The sequence below is a fragment of the Rhodamnia argentea genome, chromosome 2, assembly GCF_020921035.1.
Source record: "Rhodamnia argentea isolate NSW1041297 chromosome 2, ASM2092103v1, whole genome shotgun sequence".
Taxonomy (NCBI): Eukaryota; Viridiplantae; Streptophyta; class Magnoliopsida; order Myrtales; family Myrtaceae; genus Rhodamnia; species Rhodamnia argentea.
In genome coordinates, this window is record NC_063151.1 from 35,731,505 (window position 1) to 35,751,061 (window position 19,557).

At 40.6% G+C, this 19,557-nt stretch overlaps 2 protein-coding genes across 2 annotated transcripts; both read left to right on the top strand.

The window, feature by feature from the left end:
- The first annotated feature begins 619 nt into the window (after positions 1-619).
- LOC115739241 (putative receptor-like protein kinase At1g72540) lies at positions 620-2,908 on the top strand. The gene is made up of 6 exons (XM_030672249.2): positions 620-782; positions 958-1,348; positions 1,458-1,593; positions 1,744-1,880; positions 2,000-2,123; positions 2,230-2,908. The coding sequence occupies exons 2-6, from the start codon at positions 965-967 to the stop codon at positions 2,844-2,846; spliced, it is 1,398 nt and encodes a 465-aa protein (XP_030528109.1). The 5' UTR covers positions 620-782; positions 958-964; the 3' UTR covers positions 2,847-2,908.
- Positions 2,909-13,988: 11,080 nt separating this feature from the next.
- On the top strand, positions 13,989-18,377 carry LOC115736917 (probable GTP diphosphokinase RSH3, chloroplastic). The gene is made up of 7 exons (XM_030668815.2): positions 13,989-14,453; positions 14,564-15,288; positions 15,397-15,582; positions 16,253-16,713; positions 17,158-17,316; positions 17,392-17,743; positions 17,897-18,377. Exons 2-7 carry the CDS (start codon positions 14,590-14,592, stop codon positions 18,203-18,205), a joined length of 2,166 nt encoding a protein of 721 aa, XP_030524675.1. The 5' UTR covers positions 13,989-14,453; positions 14,564-14,589; the 3' UTR covers positions 18,206-18,377.
- The last annotated feature ends 1,180 nt before the right edge of the window (positions 18,378-19,557 follow it).

Genomic DNA, 19,557 nt, shown 5'->3' on the forward strand with positions numbered 1-19,557 from the left:
GACTTAAACTTGATTCTCCGTCTGTCCTTGTATTCCATGTCTCAGGATTTCCGCTGCTGATTATTCAAAGTCAACAAGGTACAATTGTTCCCTAGCTCAATGAAGAGCATGCCTGAATGGATAAACATTACATGAAAATTACTCGTACTGTTCCCATCTGATGGAGATTTCCATGTTGAGATTTGCAGACTTTTTATTAGGCAGCAAGGGAAAGAATGTGTGCTTATGATCGAGATTTCTCACTGCCATTGGCATCATTTATATTCATGAGCAGTGAATAAACATGATGAAAGGGAAAACAAAAGTTCTCGTGAAGCGAGATTGGTCTAATTCCACTAGATTAAGCCAATGACGTAAGGAAAACAGAGATCGCGTCGATTTAGTTTAAGTTTAAACGGGAAAAATGTTATCAAACGCGACTTTCTATGTCTCTGTTTTTGTCAAATGTCTATGCCAATGTGAATACTCTTCCACCTAACTTTTGGTTTCCATCACTGCAAGATTAAGCCGAGAGAGACAGAACAAAAGACCAGATTTTTAATTACATCAGGCGATGCCACATATAATTCAAGTTGCTCTGTGCAGAAATAATTGTAGACCGTTCTGAGAATTTTCTGTTGTTAATCCCTCTCTCATCCCACACGCATCAACTGACCATTAAAGAATGGCTTAGAGTTTTTTTTTTTTTTGTTTGTTCTTTAAGGTTCTTGCTGTAGACTTCGAAACCACTCACAGCAGACGAGCAAATGAATGTTTGCTAAGAAAGGAAACTAAGGTGGTTGGTCAGGATTATGTTTGATTAGTCTTCAAATTAAGGAGACAATTTGGATCCAGACCCCACATTTTGCTTTTCAACTTTTTCTTAACTGAGTTTCCAACATCGTTTCCAACATCTTCTCTTGACTGTGTGAAATCTTTATATAAATACCACATTACTTCAACCCTAGTTGTCCTCAGAAAGATCATGGCTCTCAAGAGGCTTCCCTGGGACTGTGTTATCCCTGGTTGTTTCAAGGCTCGAACTGCACCCGCTCAGTACAAAAGAGATATCTCCAAGCAAACCTCTTTGCAGAGGTTGTCACTCTCCGATGTTAGCAATCATGGTTCGGCGATCTCCGCGAATGATCTATCCAGTTCGCTGGTAGGGTCCAACCTTCATATCTTCACGCTCGTCGAGCTGGAGACGATAACTCACAACTTCTCGAAGAGCAATTACCTCGGTGAAGGCGGGTTCGGGGTAGTGTACAAGGGCATGATAGATGACAACCTAAGGCCAAAGTTGAAGGCTCAAGTAGTGGCAGTTAAGATGCTGGATTTAGATGGAACACAAGGTCATAGGGAGTGGTTGGTAAGTCACTTTAGTCATACCGTCTCCTTAGCTGACATTCCCACATTTAAGTTGTGCATCACTAATTAAATGAATTGGGACTGGATTTCTTGTTTGTGCTTTCCTTTAGGCTGAAGTTATATTTCTTGGGCAGCTAAGGCATCCCCATCTCGTCAACTTGATCGGATATTGCTGCGAAGACGTGCATCGGCTTCTAGTGTACCAGTACATGGAGCGGGGAAACTTAGAAGACCAACTATTTAGAAGTAACCATGCTATCCTTCACTACTGCAAATTTCAGTTTTTACGTATGAGATCCCGGAAAGATGACTTTCAGCTGCTGAATGTTTATAATCTTGATATCACATAAGTTTGGTTACAGAACATGTTGTTCTTATCGCTTTTGGTTAACTCAGGGTACTCTTCGGCCTTGCCTTGGTTAACCAGAATAAAAATTGCGATTGGAGCCGCCAAAGGCCTGGCTTTCCTCCACGAAGAAGAGAAACCGGTCATTTACCGCGACTTCAAGGCGTCAAACGTGTTGTTGGACTCTGTAATGTTCCTATTTCCCTCTGATTTCTGTTCACCAATTGGTGTGATGCTTCATTACTTGATAACCTATGTTTGTGATGTACATGCTGATAGTGTCATTGATTTGGCATTTCAAATTAGGAGTACAATGCCAAGCTCTCAGACTTCGGGCTAGCAGTGGACGGTCCTCAAGGCGACAATACACATGTCACGGCTCGAGTCATGGGCACCCAAGGTTACGCAGCCCCCGAATACATCTCTACAGGTGATGACTTAACTGCTCATTTTTGGCATTTCATCAAGCACACATCCGTTCTTTTTTTTTTTCTCCAACGCTGCTGATACATAAATTGCTCAACACAAATTTTCAGGCCATTTGACGATAATGAGTGATGTGTACAGCTTCGGAGTAGTACTTTTAGAGCTAATAACAGGTCAACGGGCAGTCGACAAGAGCCGTCCGACCAGAGAGAAAGACTTGGTGAATTGGGCAAGGCCTATGTTGAAAGACACCCACAAATTAGACAAGATAGTTGACCCGAGACTCGAAGGTCTGTACTCGACGGAAGGCGCGAAAAAAGCGGTCCTGTTGGCTCATCAGTGCCTCAGTCACAACCCCAAGTGCCGGCCCAGTATGCAAACCGTGGTCAAGACATTGGAGACAATTATGGGCTTAGATGACATCCCGGTCAGGTCCTTTGTGTACATTGATCCTGAGCCAGGCAAAGATGTTAGTGCGGACGATTGCGAAGATGCTCCTGACAAAGACCAAAATGAACCATGGAACGAAAACAGAGTCGAAGAGGAGGCGGAAATAAAGAATGGGAAGGGTCGCCGCCGGCAAAAGAGAGCCCATAAGCACAGGCGTCGAGCAAGGGCCTCGAGGTCACGCTCCGTCTTCTCAGACACGGCTTTGTATTCTGCTCTTGGGACAAGTTTGTACTCTCCCAAATCCAAGAACGAATCAAAGGAGAACACAGAAGAATAGAACACTTGGTTTATGTTAAAAGAGTTTCTACTACCTGACAAGGATCAGAATTTTTTCTATCGAGCTCATCAGCATGGCTTTTTTCCTCACTTTATGCACACGTATACTCTCTTCGGCAACGATACTGAACTTCTATTCTCATACCGATTATTTCAAAACAAATGTTCACGACGATTCATGAATAGTCCCAGATTTTGATCCCAATGCAGGAACTTGATTACTTCATAAGTATTCTTTGAAATGGAAGAGTCACCGTGTCAGGTACATAATATATGGTGATTCCACACATGTGAAGACTTCCAGAAGGTGGCTGTTGATAAATCTGACACTTGCTCATGCCACAAAAATTGTCTCTGCATCCATAAAACCTCTTGGAATTGCACTATAGTCAAAGCAACTTTGGATTCATGTCAACAATTCCCCAGTCAAACAAATAGAATAGTTTGAGCCCCCTTGTAAGAGATCGCGTTTCTGATTTCATCAGCTTAAGACTTGGGACTTAGAAAAAAAAATTTCAGCCCTCCAATCACCCAACTACAACGCGGCTGCTCGGCCTAACATTTTCTTTATTTGGTTCATCTCCAAAGTTGAATAAACAGCTTCGCACACTTGATTGATGGGGGGTCCAAATGACGCTCCGACGAAGAAAAAAACAGAACGGACTCGAACTAGTTTTGGGACTCGTTTTCGTACCACGGAAGGAGATTGGCTCCACGTATAACAAGTTCAATACTCAAAATCACTGTCCTACTCTACACCGAGCACGCTTGACGTACCAGATTTAGCATAATAATTTCTCGCCCCGCCGTACCTTTCGACGGTTAGAAGGCCGATTGCTTTGCGCATTGCACGGTCTGCTTGAATGGACCTTTCGCGTTTGGAGAGATTTATGGAATGTGTCCCAATTTGGCCAGATCATGTCATTAGAAATTTAGAACCCAGATTTCTTTTTTTCTTTCCTTTGTGTTTGACAAGTGATCAGAACCAAAGATTTCAGTCTATTATGTCAGCAACAGGACTTGACTGCATAAGCAGCGGTGGTCATTTTAGGTTCTGAAGAAACTGGGTATTCTGGAGAAATTGGTGACTTATTATTGAAGGGGTCAACTCTGCTATGAGTACATCTGACTCCTCAAGCAACTAAAGGCCCACAAGGAAAAAAATGAATGGGAGCAAACAGAGAATTTCTGAGGATTGTCCTCCTTGCGATTGAAAATAAGATAAGCTTAATGGAGTTTCGACAAAGACAGAAAAAAAATTGGACATTCTGTAGAAAAGTGTTGGGGTCTGAATCATCATCATGAGCAAAGAGAAGATTCCACGACGAAGAAGCTAATGCTGATTTTATGTTGCTGGGCTGGGTAGCTTTTAGTGCATGGCCCATGACTAGTCTCTCACGGCCCAGTACATGAGCCAGGCCTGACTCTGTTCTGTTGGCACTACCACCTCCTCCTCCTCCTCCTTCTTCTTCAATGCATGAGATTACAGAGGTGTTCTTCCTCTTTTGTCAACTGAAAACAGTGTTTCCTTTGCTCAGAACCTTTCTACTAACTTCGAATGGAGATGTTTACATTACTAGGTATGGCAGCAAACATGTACGGTTCCTCCTCACCCCCTTTCGATTCCGTACCCGTTTTCGGTCCTTTAAATTCTCGGCACTCTCGATACATGAATTGCCGTGGAAGAGAGGTTATTAGATCAGTTTACTGTATATAAACGGGAAAATTACCAAAAAAAACTCCTAAACATATTTAAATTGTGTCAATTCACTTTTAAACCTTTTTGTTTTGCCAATTGAGTCATAAACCTTTTGCATTTATATCAATTTAATATATCCATTCGGTTTTCGCAGGAAATCGCTCATATGGACATTGTCCATCGTACATGGTGGGGCCGACGGTGATGTGGACAATTTTTAACAATTTTTAGAATTTTTTATTTTTTTCCCTTCCCTTCTTTATTCTTCTTCCGGCTAGTCACCGGACCTTGACGACCGGCCAAAGGCGAGAGGGCCGACGATGGTGAGCCTCACAAGGGGCTAGATAAGGCTTGCCCTTGCCAAATCTGATGAGGACGAAACAGACCTCATCTGCCCTCATCTTTGGCCGATCACCCAAGAAAAAAAGAAAAGAAATTTGCCACGTAGAGGGGTCCTTATTAGCGATTTCTCGCTAAAATTGGTTGGATGAACTGAATTAGCATAAATGTAACGGGTTTATAACCCAAATTGGTTTTTAAAAAAAGAGGTTTAAGACTTAATTGACACAATTACAATATATTTATGAATTTTTTTTTGGTAATTCTCCCCGAATAGAAACGACTTGGGACCATCCCGTAGCGCGACACAAGAAAAGCTACATACGATTCGCTTGACCGCGTATGAATTCCGGCAATCATACGAATAGAAACGGACGCAAATATATGATCGACAGACGTTACTCCAAAAGAGTTGCTTGAGACGAGAGTATGGAGATGAGGGCGACCTTTTGGAGCAATGTCACAAAATTAGTGAGGCGTGGCGTGTGAGCCAAGTCCCACTGTTCATCCCCTGTCTTTCTCTCTCTCTCTCTCTCTCTCTTGAAGAAGAAGAAGAACGAAAACAGCGTGTCGTTTTGGGGCTCCGCACGTTTTCCCCACGCCACTCCACCAAGGGGTCGCACGCAATATGGACGTCTCACACGACGTCCATGCGCATGCGCATGCCATGCACCCCTTTAACGTCATGCATGCATGCACATGTCATGCGTTAGCATTGACAGTTAATGAACGCGCACATAATATAAAATAGTTGAGAGAAATATCAAAGGTAACGCAAGACGCAAGGATTGGCGCGATCAGTGGGAGCGTGTGGGGTTTCGCAGCTTAGAAATTTGACCTCGCGTGCTTGAATCCCACCAAATGTATGCAATTACTCTGATTCGTGGCGATATGCCGATACACCCGTCAAACGGGTGATTTAGGTCGAATCGAAATTAGTCCGGCCCAAATCGACTTATTTAACAAGTTTTGATCCATAACTAGGTAATACAAATTTAATGACTCATATATGACCCGACTCATATTGATAAAACGATTTCATATTTAACACAATTCAGGAAAATTCATATTCCAAGTGAGGTGAGAGCTGTTAGGATTAAACGCACAAACCACAAACAAAGTGAAGTGTAAGAGCAAGAAAAGGAAATCGACACAAAATTTATTCCGATTCACCCTTAAACTAGAGCTACATCCAGCAGAGAATTTCAACTATAATTATCATCCCGTACCTCTCATTACATCCTTCAATTACAAGTAAATAAAAGTGTGTATGTATGTATATACATATAACAGTAGCTATTCATGTGTTTTCAAGCCCAAAATACCAATGAAAAAATATAGGCTTTACTATAAAAACCCTATTGTTTCTAGAGGGCACTACCCCCTTGAGATTTCTATCGGGGCGGCGCCCCCGAATCCCCACCTGCTCATTGGAGAGCGGGACTCCATGTTTTTTTGTCGATGAAGAGTATGAACCACACTTTAACAAAAGCGAGCAAGCGCGAGAAAGAGTCATACATGTGAATTGAGTCTAAATAAGTTGTTGGGTTTTACCATTTTACAATCATTTATAACTCATTTACTGAATATAATGACTCATAACATTCCAACTCATCAAATATGGGTTAAGAAAAAAAAAGTTACGACTCATTTTGACATGTCTATCTATACAAGCAGAACGTCCAAACTAAATCAATTGGTCGGGCTTGCAGAGAGCTTTGAGATAGTCGGATCTCTACACATGCATCCTGAACTTTTTTATGCATAGGAAATGGGAACAAGGTAGATTGGGCATGCACCAAGGCTATGATCAGGTTTGGGTGCACGCATCCTCGGATCATCTGCACCGTTACATGAGATTCTTCGCCGACGTCTATGATCATTTGTTGGAGCATGTTCGATCGCCCCCTATCCCGCTCCCTATTCGTATTTGATGTCGGCTGCGTGTCCCAATTTGTCCTGTCAAAAAAAAAAGAGAGTACATTTTGTTTACGTAAATAATCCGATGTTGATGCACGATTCTTGCCTTTAAGAATAAAGCCCGGAGGTAAACAGCACATTCGAGGACATTTTGTTTTACGTAATAAAAAACAAGCACCATTAAATTTATTAAAATGTCGAACAAAAAGTTTAAATTAATAAGTCGAGGGATGTCACATGTATATAAAGAGAATATAAACAACAACAAATGTTACTTTAGGAAAAATTATCAAAAAAGTCATAAACATATTTGTAATTGTGCCAATTCCCAAAAAAAAAAAATCAATTGAGTTCATAAATATTGTGTATTTGTGATAATATAGTTCATCCAACCAATTTTGACCGGAAGTCCACGACATGGATACGTCATCCCCGACCGTACCACGTAGGATGGCTGACGTCCATGTTAGCGATTTTTAGCCAAATTGGCCGGATAGACTATATTGACAAATTATCAAAAGGCTTAAGACTTAATTGACATAATTAAAATATTTCTAATTGAATTAGCACAAATATAATAAATTTAGAATCTTTTTGATAATTTTTTCGGTCGGTTCGTGTGGCATGTGTGTGCATGAGCCCAGTGGCGGTAACATAGCGCCCTGTGGCAGATTAATAATCGAGATCGCACTATGACATATTCATTAAATAAAATAACAATAACAGCAAGAATGATATTAATTTGAGTTAAAGTATTTGGCTTGGATTAGGTTCAACATTCTAATATGTTATCGGAGTCAAGTGTTGCATTCAGTTTATCTTTGCACGCGTGGCCCACCATTCGTCAAGTTCCACATGTTATTTCTAATTCGTTTTGCACGTGAGAGGAGTGTTAAAATTACCTTCATCAATTGTCTAAATGTTTATATATGCTCCATATGCGGTCTCTCTCTATTTATTAACTTAAACTTTTGGATTGGACATTTTAACAAATTTAACCGTGCCCGAGGGTTTGTTTGTTTGGAGAAAAACTGTATCCGAGAAATTGTTTTCTCACTTTCTCGTGTTTAGGTGACAAAAAACAAAGCGATTTAAGGAGGACGTTTTCCGTTGACTGAAAACGACTTCTCCTTCTGGTAAGAAAGAAATCATTTTCTATAAACCCCCAAATAAATGAAAACTAACCATTCCTTTTTTTAATTTTATAAAGAATATTTTCTTTTATCATAATTTTTCAGTAGAACAAACGGACTTTAAAAAGTGGTTAGAGGAGTAGAAAGCGCTTGGAATTGCTAATGCTCCAAATGTAGGAACAGATAGTCCTCGGTTTGAGTATTCAATCCTTTTGCCCCGGCAAAGATGTCGTTCAATTGTATCTGGCCGAGCATCCTCGGAAGCCAACGAGGTGGTCCGGCTTTGACGTTTCAACCGGGCCGTGCCAATTTCCACGGGGAACAAATTGGAGTTTGGTGATCTGAAAAGTCAGCACTCGACGTCCATCGTCCAATTCCTCGCCTGTTGTTTGGTAGGACGAAGAAGAATTCGGAAGCGCCAAAGGAGAGTCGGCCCTCAGTTGTCGAAGCAAAATTCCAACACCAACTCTAATCAAGCCGGACCTGATCGAGCCGTCGGCACTCAAAGCCAACACACAGCCGCTGAGCTTGACCAGCACGACCAGCCGTTTTTTCCGACAATCTAATGCATCACGTGACCATTCAAACTTAAATCATGATGTTGATTTATCATTATTCAACCTTAAATGAGATATGCATTCAATAGAGAATTTAACTATAATTAGCATCTTTCGACACTCAAAACTAACGCAAAGTAACTGAGTTTGACTGGCACGACAAGGCGTTTTTTTTCCCGCTATCCAATGCATCACGTGACCATCCAAACTCAAGTTATGAAATTGGTCGGAGCGCATTTCGAGCGAATAATATTTAGTGGTTCTGATCGGTGCCGATCGCGTCATCGACTCGTAAAACGCTTGTTGCGACGAGGATTTGCAAGAAGCAAATTTGTGTGTGCACAAAACTGAAGCAAAGGAGCATGCCTTGCCCATGCTGAATTTGGTGTTTACAAGCGTTTCGTTTTCAACGGTGTTGACTTTCGAGAAACATGTTTTTAACTCTTTCAAGGTGGGGGGATATGTTTCGACCAATAAAAAAGGGTGGGGGACATGTCACAACACGTGCAGAAAAAGGGACGGTCTCAATTAAATAATGAATCTGACCAAAAAAAAATTAAATAATGAATCGAGTTATGACAATTTCTTTCACTTACAATTTATTCGTTGCAAAATTTGCAAATTTCTAAAACTTTGACTTTTGATAACATTAAGGGTGCGCTTGATCATACTTTTGAAAAGAGATTTCTATTTTAAAAGTGCTTTTAGAGTAGAAATCCGTTTGGTAATCTAACTTCTGAAGTAAAAATCCATTTAGTAAAAAATTTTACTTTTAAAAGAAATTTCTGATTTTGAAGTAAATTTTCACTTTTAAAGTTATTTTTTTCTCTAATTTGAGAAGTTGAATAAAATAACTTTTCAACTCAATAAGTACTTGGACCAAAAAAAAAAAAAAAAAAACTCAATAAGTACTTATCTGGAAAGACATCTAAATTGGGTACACATTTTCTCTCCCTAGGATTTCTCTTGCCCCAGTCGCCGCCAATTTTCTACGACTGAGCATATCTCCTTGAGTGAGGGAGAGATGGCTCTCTCTCTCTCTCTCCCCCTGCCCCTCACCCCCACCTTCCAGCTCGTGTTCCCTCCCCATTCACCTCTCGTTTTCTTCATTTTTTTCGTTTCCTATTTCTCTACCTTTTCGGTTTCTCTGTCAATTTTGTGGACGTGATCGACATTTTTCACGGAAGCAAATTCTAAATATCGAAGTGTGAGTATTTCGAAAGAATCTGCTCTATCCGAATTTGCTCAATCACTCCGGTTCGGGGTACTTGCTCTAGATAGTCAAGCACTCCATAAGTTTTCGAGGTTTGTTTGATGCTGTTTTTGACAATCAACTTGTCTGAAAGTGATTTTATGATCAACTGCTATCTATTATGTAGCATTTTTCTCCAAATCTAGAGCTATCTAGATTTGTGCGCTCTTCTATCCCGATCTAGAGATAGATTTGAGATTTACAATATGTTTTCCATGTTCCTTTAACCTTTGGGTATTGTTATGGTCTTTATATGGTGATGGTGCTGGGGACTTTGTACCTATGTGCGCACTGCCTTTTGAAAAAGCCGTAGTTACTAAAGAAGAGTTCCTCGGCATGTGTCCATCACTAATAATGATGCGAGATTTGGTGATTAATGTCGTATAAGCTTTGATGCTACTACAAATCCGTCTTTGGGGAATATGCCAGTCCTTGCAAGCATTATCAAGTTAATTCACTTTTCGGATTTTCTTATTTTACTTGTTTTGTTAAATTCGCATATTTGTCTTGAAGTTACGTACTCCTCTTTCCATATGAAATAAATATGTTTGTTTCGACAAAAAAAAAACTTAATAAGTACTTCTTGGACAAAAAAAATTCACAAAGTCTTGTTCACCTCACCTTCTTTTCATTACGCCATCACCCTCTTTTTGATCGGGCCCGCCTCGGCCGACTTCCATCGCCGCTCGCCGCTGACCACAGACACCCATCGCCGCCGACAACCGCCGACCACCGTCATTGCCAACCACTACTGGCCACTGCCCATTGCCGCCTACGACCATTGCCCGCCACCTCCCACCGATTGCGTGCCCGCTGTGGCTGCTGACCACCGCCCTCCGCGCAGTGAGTCGCCGTCTCCGACCAAGCGGAGCAAAAAATAAATAATATTTTTTATTTTTAAAAATTAAATAATATTTTTTAATAATAAAATTTATTTTTAAAAGAAAGGTTAAAAGTTTAAAAACGAAGTAGAAATTTGTTTTCCTCTGACAATAATTCTTCATAGAAAATTTCCTATTAATAATATTTTAGAAGTAAAAATTTTCAACCATTATCAAACGAATTTCTATAATCAAAAATCAACTTTTGGAGCGGAAATATAAAAATTAATTTTTGATTAGAAATTGATTTCTGAAATAGAAGTACTGTCATGCGCATTCTAAACGTCAAAAAAGTTATTTTTTACTTTTATTTTTCCACGCACTCGAAAATTTAATTAAAGCAGTCTTCGATTTATTGTGGAGAGGGAGGGGGAGAGAGAGAAAATAAAGCAGCGGCCTGAGAAAACAGAAGGGGAAGGTTAGTAGCCGTCACGTCAGTTGTGGCAACACACGTGGAAGCCGCGGAAGCTGACCAGACGGCCGCGGTAGCTGGTGTTCAGCCCGACACGTGCTGAACAAAAGCAGAATCCGACAGAAAAAGCCAAAGGCGGGAGGGGGTTGGAACTTGGAAGGAAGGAAGGAAGGAAGGAAGATGCGGCCGTCCTTATCAACTCCTTCTAGAATTTCTTCGGGGAGCAAGGTGGATCGGGTCGGGTCGGAGTCTTGTGCTGAGCGTGAAAGCGAGATTTCACTTCTTCCATTTTGTTATGTCATTTTTGCCCCCCCACACCACCACCACCACCACTCCATTCTCTTTTCCTATTTCTTTTTCCCTTTCTTTTCATCCATCCGTGACATGTCTTTTGAATAAATACCGGTGTTAGTATTAGAGTGTTCGATGTCAAAACACGCTTTCATTTAATAGCTTAAACTTTTAGAATAATATGCACTAATTTACAAAATCTTACGATAATAGAATTATGCGACCCTTGTTATTGCTCATCTCATTCGAGATAGATAATTTTGCTTGAGCTAAGTAACTAACTACGATGAGAAATGAAACTTACACAGACAGCATGAACAAAGTTATTCCACATCTTTTTTTTTTTTTTTTGCTTTCTTCCTCGGTAGTAAGAAATTCCAATTCGCATAAGTTCCGAATAGTTGTGCCAAATCGTTACATTTCTTCTTCTTCTTCTTTTTTCCCTTTTTGTTTGGACTAAATGGAAATGCAAAAGCGAATCGGAAAACGTGGGTGTTACTTATATCTCCACAAAGATTTTTGACAAAAGTTCCGGGAAATTAACAAGGCTCGTTTGCAACATATATAATTTGATCTTTAGTTTTTTGAATTTTGTACAATTTTTTTATAATCGAGTTCTTTAATGTTAATTTATCTAATTAAGTATATAAAGTTGTATTAGTTAAGCACTTCTTGCTTTAAATTTGTTCCAACGGTCATAAAATATCTCGAAATTTTGGTCCAATCTCAATTCTGTGGTAGATTTTTTTTTTTGTTAAATGAAAAACCAACAACCGTTAAGTGAGTCTTATATCTGTATCCATTAACTCTCCTTCCAAAATCATCCTTAGCGATGTAGCATTTCCATGCCATTGCCGTGGCTTTTTCCCTCGAATTTCATATCCACGAAAGATGTATTTTCAAAGATGAATTTTTATGTCGGTCCAAACGACGTCTTATTAGATCTGACATCTAGAGCAATCAGTGCTAGCTTTCTTCGATTGCTCTTTCTCTTTAAAGATTCTTCCTTCTATCTTGTTCGGGAATCTTCGATTCTACGCTCAATCTTCAATTCTCGTGCTCAAGAGTTTTCCATCGTTCAATTGTCAAGAGAAATTTTAGACAAATGGTTAACATGAAGTATAATTAAAGACTAAACTTAAAATTGATGGTTTTTTTTTTTTAATTTTTTAAGGAACGAGAGGCCTCCCAAAAGAGATTCTATTTGCGATGGAAGAAAAGAAGACAATAATGCGCACAAAAGCAAATATGAAAAAGGTGGACCCCACCGCCCCTCCTCCCCCCTTCCTCTCATGAAAGCCTTTTAAGTGTCTATTTAAAGCAAAGGCAAATCGTATGATTATCGGGGGCAACCTCATTAATTTATTGTCTTATTATAGTAAGATTTAGTTCCTCGGTCGCTGTCTTTCCAGCAGCAGACCCCACAACATTAAAAGAATAAATAAACAAATAAAGGAGAAGATAAGTATTGATCCACATTAATTATCAATTAATACTTTTGAGCTACTCCCCTACTTCGAATTTAGCAAACTCATCGTTATCTCTAAGCACGGCCAGCAGGCCAACTTTCAGCCCGCCAATTAAACACCACATACAATTCCTCAGTTTGTTTTTCTTTTTCCATTCTACATCATATATTACATTTTAAATACGCGAATCCCCGCCATAATTTATTTAAACACGCCATAAAAAGTCTTTGCGGTAATGTCCGGCTCTAGCTCGCACATATGCAACATGTGAAAAAGTCAACGAAGAAGTCTAAAATGAATATAGACATCTATTCATACGATTCATCCAAGATTTTGCATACTCCTAAAAAAAACTCGACTTAGTTTCGAGAATGCAACAAAAAGGGAGGGAAAAAAAAAATCTAAAAGCTTGTGACAATTTTCACGAGTCACGATTGTGGTATGATCATCGTCACATGAACGGCTTGTCGATACTTAATTCTGATTACATCTTATAGATTTGCCTCATACGAAAAATACGAGCTTTAACAAGTTAAAAGCGAAAAACGAAAAAGAAGAAGAAGAAGAAGCAATGGTGCGGATAAGATCGCCTTGATGAGATGATTATCAGAGAAAATCGTGTCTTCGTTTGCCATAAAAACTATTATACATACAGTGTAACGAGCCTTTTGCCTCTCTTTTTTGAAGCACTCGATTATAAATGATTGCGTATTAATCCGATTTCAATTTCATGAAAAAAATCGAGAAGCGCTTTTTGAGGATCTAGAAGACGACAAAGTGCGCTTGCAATATTTAAATTCACGAGATTATGTCTAACCGTTCCAAGAGAAATAATCCAACAACTTTGAATTATCCAAATCTGGATCATCATAGTCAATAATGAAGAAACAACGACAACATTAACCTTAATCAATTGGAGGATAGATCAGACTGGTCCACTACCCGATCCACAAATCGAAGGTTGCGGGTTCGATTCTCCGACCGACCGAGTTCCAATTCTGTCCGATGTTTCTTTTTCAAGGAAAAGGAAAAAGAAGGGGCGAAAACGGAAAAAAGAGATATGCACAGCAATCGAACCAAATGCTCTCCTGTCCCTCGAAGCAAAGGTAACTGAATTTGGCGTGCTTCTCACGAGGGCAACCACGTAATTTCCATCCTTTCTTCTCTTTCCCCCCATGGGACCGGACGCGAAGCGCAGTTTTAAGAACAGTGGCATCAGCTTTCTCAGGAAAATCAAACACCGAGAAAATCTCTCTCCATCTCTCCAAGAGATCAAGGGTCTCCGGATCTCCTTCTAGATTTCATTAGGTTCTGATCGAGTCGTCTGGCCTCCCAGGAATTGAAAGTTGTGTTTGTTCCTCCTCCGCTCATGTCCTTGATTCGTTGTCCTCCATTTGATATTTCGAATTGTTCATACGAACTCCTTTATGTTTGGCCATATTGATTCATTTTCTCGGGAAAACTGTGCGTACAAACTTTTTTGTGCAAACTCCTTTATGTTTGACCATGTTTCGCTCGTAAGATAACAGTCACGTAGGGGAAATCACTGGTTTTCCTGGAAAACCGTCAGTTTTCTCGGCAGGACTGTCGATCTTGTGAGGGGATATACTCCGGACGAGGTGATCACCTGGGATTTTCCGGGAACAGGAATTGAGGTTCGTTGATGCAATTTGATTTGAGTAGAACTCAGTTAGCTCTTGTTTTTAATTAATAATCGGAACATGAAGCTCAACATGGAAGTTGATATTTTGATCTGGAACCCTAGGAGCTGAAATTGAGCTTGCGACTTCAATGGCCGGCCCGACGATAGCTTTGTACGCCAGTCCACCGAGCGGCGTGTGTTCCGCCGCGCACCAGATCAACGCGCACGTCTCGTATGATCTCGAATTGAACTCCAGGTCGTCGCAGGCCACTTCATCGGCGACATCTCCGTCTTCTTCGTCGTCGCAAAAGATAGTTGGTGGCCTCTCGTGTCTCTTCTCATCGCCCAGCGTCAAGCAAGCTTCCAACTCTAGCTTCTCTGGTGGAGGAGAAGAATTAGGGCAATTATGGCACGATAGAAGCGACGAATTCAGAGAATTTAGTAGCTCTTTCCGTTATTCTCCGAGTAAATTCATGGGTTCATGGAAGAGAGATCATCTAAGTCCGGTTTCGGTTCTTCAGGGTCCGGTCTCATGTGGAAATGGGTCTACAAAGAGTCCTCCCACAAGGATTTCGCGAGAAGTTAGAGGTGGGTTGAGAGTCATGTATGATGGTTTTTTTGGGAATGCATTGGGCTCTTGTGTGGACTGTGATTCTAATGCTTTTGAGTTGAGAGATACTGTTGATGTGGAGGAGTTGACGTTCAATTTGGAGGAGAATTCGTTGGAACTTGATACTGAGCCTTATGTGAAGGACTTATTGGTGGGTGCACAGTCCAGGCACAAGATCTTCTGTGAAGATTTTGTGGTGAAGGCTTTCTACGAGGCCAAGAAGGCACACAGAGGGCAGGTATCGTGTTAATTTGAGTTGATTTGATATCTGAGTGCTAAAAGTTTGGAATTGTTTGAGATTGATTGTTGATTACTTCTTATTGAGTTCTCTTTGGATGTGTTGAAGATGCGTGCGAGTGGCGATCCATATTTGCAGCACTGCGTGGAGACTGCGGTGTTATTGGCACTGATTGGCGCTAATTCTACGGTGGTTGCTGCAGGGTTATTGCATGACACACTTGATGATTCATATATGACATATGGTGATATATGTAGGAATTTTGGATCTAGCGTTGCTGATCTGGTTGAAGGGGTAAGAGAGAATATATATGCAATGAATCTTCCTGGCTTTCTATCTTCAAAGATTAATTGTAGCCCTAGACATTTCAATTTGTTTTATGATGTTTAAGCAATTGAGGACAGGCTCCTTTGTGGCTGATGGTGTAAGATCTGTGAACTTGCCATTTTTAATTTCTTTTTTCTTCAGTTGATTTCTTTGTGATGATTGGAATGTTACCATCATTGTCAGTCTCTCATCATCTAGTGCACAGTATAGAATGTTCACAAAAGATCGTCTGTATGGAATGTCATTGGATCTGACCACTGCAACAATGTCCTGGTCTTGAAGAAATTGTGACTGAGGCAGACCTAGATTTAGGATGCTCTTCAAGCAATTTTATCATACCCATCAATGAATGAATTCTAAATAATGTCAACGATATTCGGAGCCTAACTGGAGTTGAGCAGTTTCCTCAAAACCTCTATTCTTGTGTCGACCGTTGTTATTGGGATATTTGGTAGTGGATAGATCTCCACATAATTGACTACATTTTAGCAAGGAGGTGCACGCGATTGTATTACGAAAAACTCAACATCTCTTTTCATCTGTACCCACTCCTTTCTTTGCAGATGCTGTGTATGTCTGCCAATGCTACTGCAAGATATTATTCTTTACTAATATTTTAACAAACTCTGCAATGTAGGTCTCCAAGCTTAGTCAATTGAGCAAGCTTGCACGAGAGAGTAATACAGCAAGCAAGACTGCTGAGGCTGATCGATTACATACCATGTTCCTTGCTATGGCAGATGCAAGGGCTGTTCTCATCAAATTAGCGGATCGTCTGCATAATATGATGACACTGGATGCGTTGCCTATTGTCAAGCAACAGAGATTTGCTAAGGAGACAATTGAAATATTTGCACCCTTGACCAACCGTTTGGGCATATCTAGCTGGAAGGAAGAGCTAGAAAACCTGTGCTTTAAGCATCTTAACCCTGACCGATACAAGGAACTGTCCTCTCAGCTTTTAGAGTCTTATGATGAGGTGATAATTGCTTCTGCCATCGAGAAGCTTGAGCAAGCTCTCAAGAACAAGTCAATTTCTTATCATGTCCTTTCTGGGAGGCACAAAAGTCTGTATAGCATTCATTGCAAGATGTTGAAGTAATCTCTCTCTCTCTCTCTCTCTCTCTCTCTCTCTCTCTCATGGGCACACGTCTGTTGGCATTCGTTTTAGCACAGGCATTTGCTCAATGTTGATCTGTGAATGCCAGTACCTGCACAATATTTAAGTCTCAACTCCTTATCACAATTAAATTTAGAGAAGTACAAACCTAAAAGTTGGCTATACCTATTTCACGTCTTGCACTTTTGAAGTGATTAGTGAGACTTGAAAAAATATTTCTGCCATAAATGTGAAGAACCATGATAATTATAATACATGAGGTGTTGCAAAATACTGGAGCAAGTCCTTTCGATTCTGCACACGGTTTCATGGTTGTAGTGGGAATTGGTAATGATGATCTAAGAAAGTGATCTCATTCTAAACGTCTCTAATATTTTTTGTTTAGTGTTATGATTGAACTAATGAGAGATTTTCTTGTGCAGAAAAAACCTGACTATGGATAATATCCATGATGTACATGGCTTACGACTTATTGTTGACAAAAAGGAAGACTGTTACAGAGCTTTAGGAATTGTTCAGCAATTATGGTCCGAAATACCTGGAAAGTTTAAGGACTACATAAGTCATCCAAAGTTCAATGGGTATGTCTTTGACGACTTGTGCAGATTGTATATTCTTGTGCTCATTATGTTTCTAATCCAAGATTCTATATTCAGGTATCAATCTCTCCACACGGTTGTGATGGGTGATGGAATGAGACCGCTTGAAGTTCAAATTCGGACAAAAGAAATGCACCTGCAAGCTGAATTTGGATTTGCAGCACACTGGAGATACAAAGAAGGCGATTGCAAGCACTCTTCCTCTGTTCTTCAGATGGTTGAATGGGCACGATGGGTCATCACCTGGCATTGTGAGACGATGAGCAAAGATCATTCATCTATTGGATATTCCCAGTCCTTCAAGCCTCCATGCAAGTTCCCTTTTCATTCTGATGATTGCCCATACTCATACAAACCTCACAATGACCACAGTGGACCTATCTTCGTAATTGTGATTGAGAATGATAAGGTTGGTTCAGATTGCTCTGTTTTTTCTTTAGTCGGCATACGGTCTATAATGCTTTTGTCATTGGGCATGCGCTTGGTGGTTATTGTTGAAGTCAGTTGGACCACGATTGATGTGTATGATTTCTTGGGAATACTTTCCTTCTGGTCGATGCAGATGTCTGTCCAAGAATACCCAGCGGATTCTACAATGATCGACTTGTTAGAAAGAGCAGGGCGAGGAAGTGCCAGATGGATACCCTATGGCTTCCCTCTGAAGGAAGAACTGAGGCCGAGGCTGAACCGCCAGCCCGTCGGTGACCCGACCTGCAAACTGAGGATGGGGGATGTGGTGGAACTAACGCCAGCCTTACCCAACAAGTCTTTGACAGAGTACCGGGAAGAAATCCAGCGCATGTATAACCGTGGCCCAACAGTGTCAAGCACGGGGCCTGCTGCTAGTACCGTGGTCGGGTGGGGAAACTAACCCTCAAGCCTGTTGTGCCAACCAGATGTGCTTTTTATTTATATATATAATTATGATTATGATAGATACATGTACAGAACAAGATCTGTTTGGTCCTGGTATGAGAAAAGGACGACAGTGATCTGACCCTATGGATTCAAAATTCAATGAAGTTATGAAAATGATTCTTTCTTCAAAATGAGGACTTCAAGGTCGTCGTGTTCTGCTTAGTGTTGATTTCTGCCTGGATAGGTCTGTTTCTGAAACGGGAGCCTTGCCTTGTGCTTTGCGCTATTATGGCAATTTTGCAGATGGTTCTCTCTTCTTTTGATCTGAAGATCTTTGGCTTCGAAGCATGCGCATCCCGCATTTGGTTCACCAAGTAACATCTTGGAAAGATGTCCGTGTAAGTTGTACGCAGTCTCGATCCAAGACGGAGTTATAAACCTCTTATGCATGATTTGCAAGAACAGCTTAGCTTTTCGTACTTATTCGTAAATCTTAATGAAAGAAAGACAATCGAATCGTCTTGGACATAATGGGACGATTCCTTACCCGCTCATATTTTAAAGTTAATAAGGTGCTGAATAACTTGGATATCGACTCCTTTTTTTAGGACACCTGTATCATCGAAACACGCTTTTGCATCCTACCTGGTCGGAGTGACATTCCTCTGGTTTCTAACGCGAGGGGTCTTTCTTTCCCTTGCATGGATGAGAGCTTTGATGCCCCACACCCGACGACTAACAAACGAATAAAGGCTGTCAAGCTCCATCAAGCATCCACATCATCTTGGCAATCTTAAGGTGCGCACTTCTATTGGTTCTGTTTGTTGCGTCACATGTAAATTTGAATTTTATCCAGTGTATTTTCATGGAAGCAAATCGGTCAAGACAGATTCCAACTGCAAGTTTTTTCGTTTATAAGGAGCAGTAAATTGACAAACTTCGTAATCTTAGTAGTACGGCCACTCTTAGCTTACTTGTTCATTGGGTCGTGCTGCGCTTCCAATACAGCATCGATGAGTTAATGCTTTAATTAAAAGTATCAGCCCGATCATCAGCCACATTCCCAGACGAAGAAGGAAGTTGTCACTTGGGACAAATATGTCTGAATAATGAAGGCCCCATCCATGTTCCCTAAGTCGGCTCAAAAAGTTACTGACGTGTTTAGCTTTCAATCCATGGTTAAAGGTACAGTTTTGGAGATGTAGAATCTGCCTTCATCCGCTGCCACATCAAAGTCCCAAGGTGAGAGGAACTTTTAAGCACCTTTCCGAAAATGTTAAATGCAAACGCCTTTCTGCGATCTTTTGCTGCATAATTTACATATGCATATGAATCTTGTATGTTCATTTCAGTTCCTTGGGGATG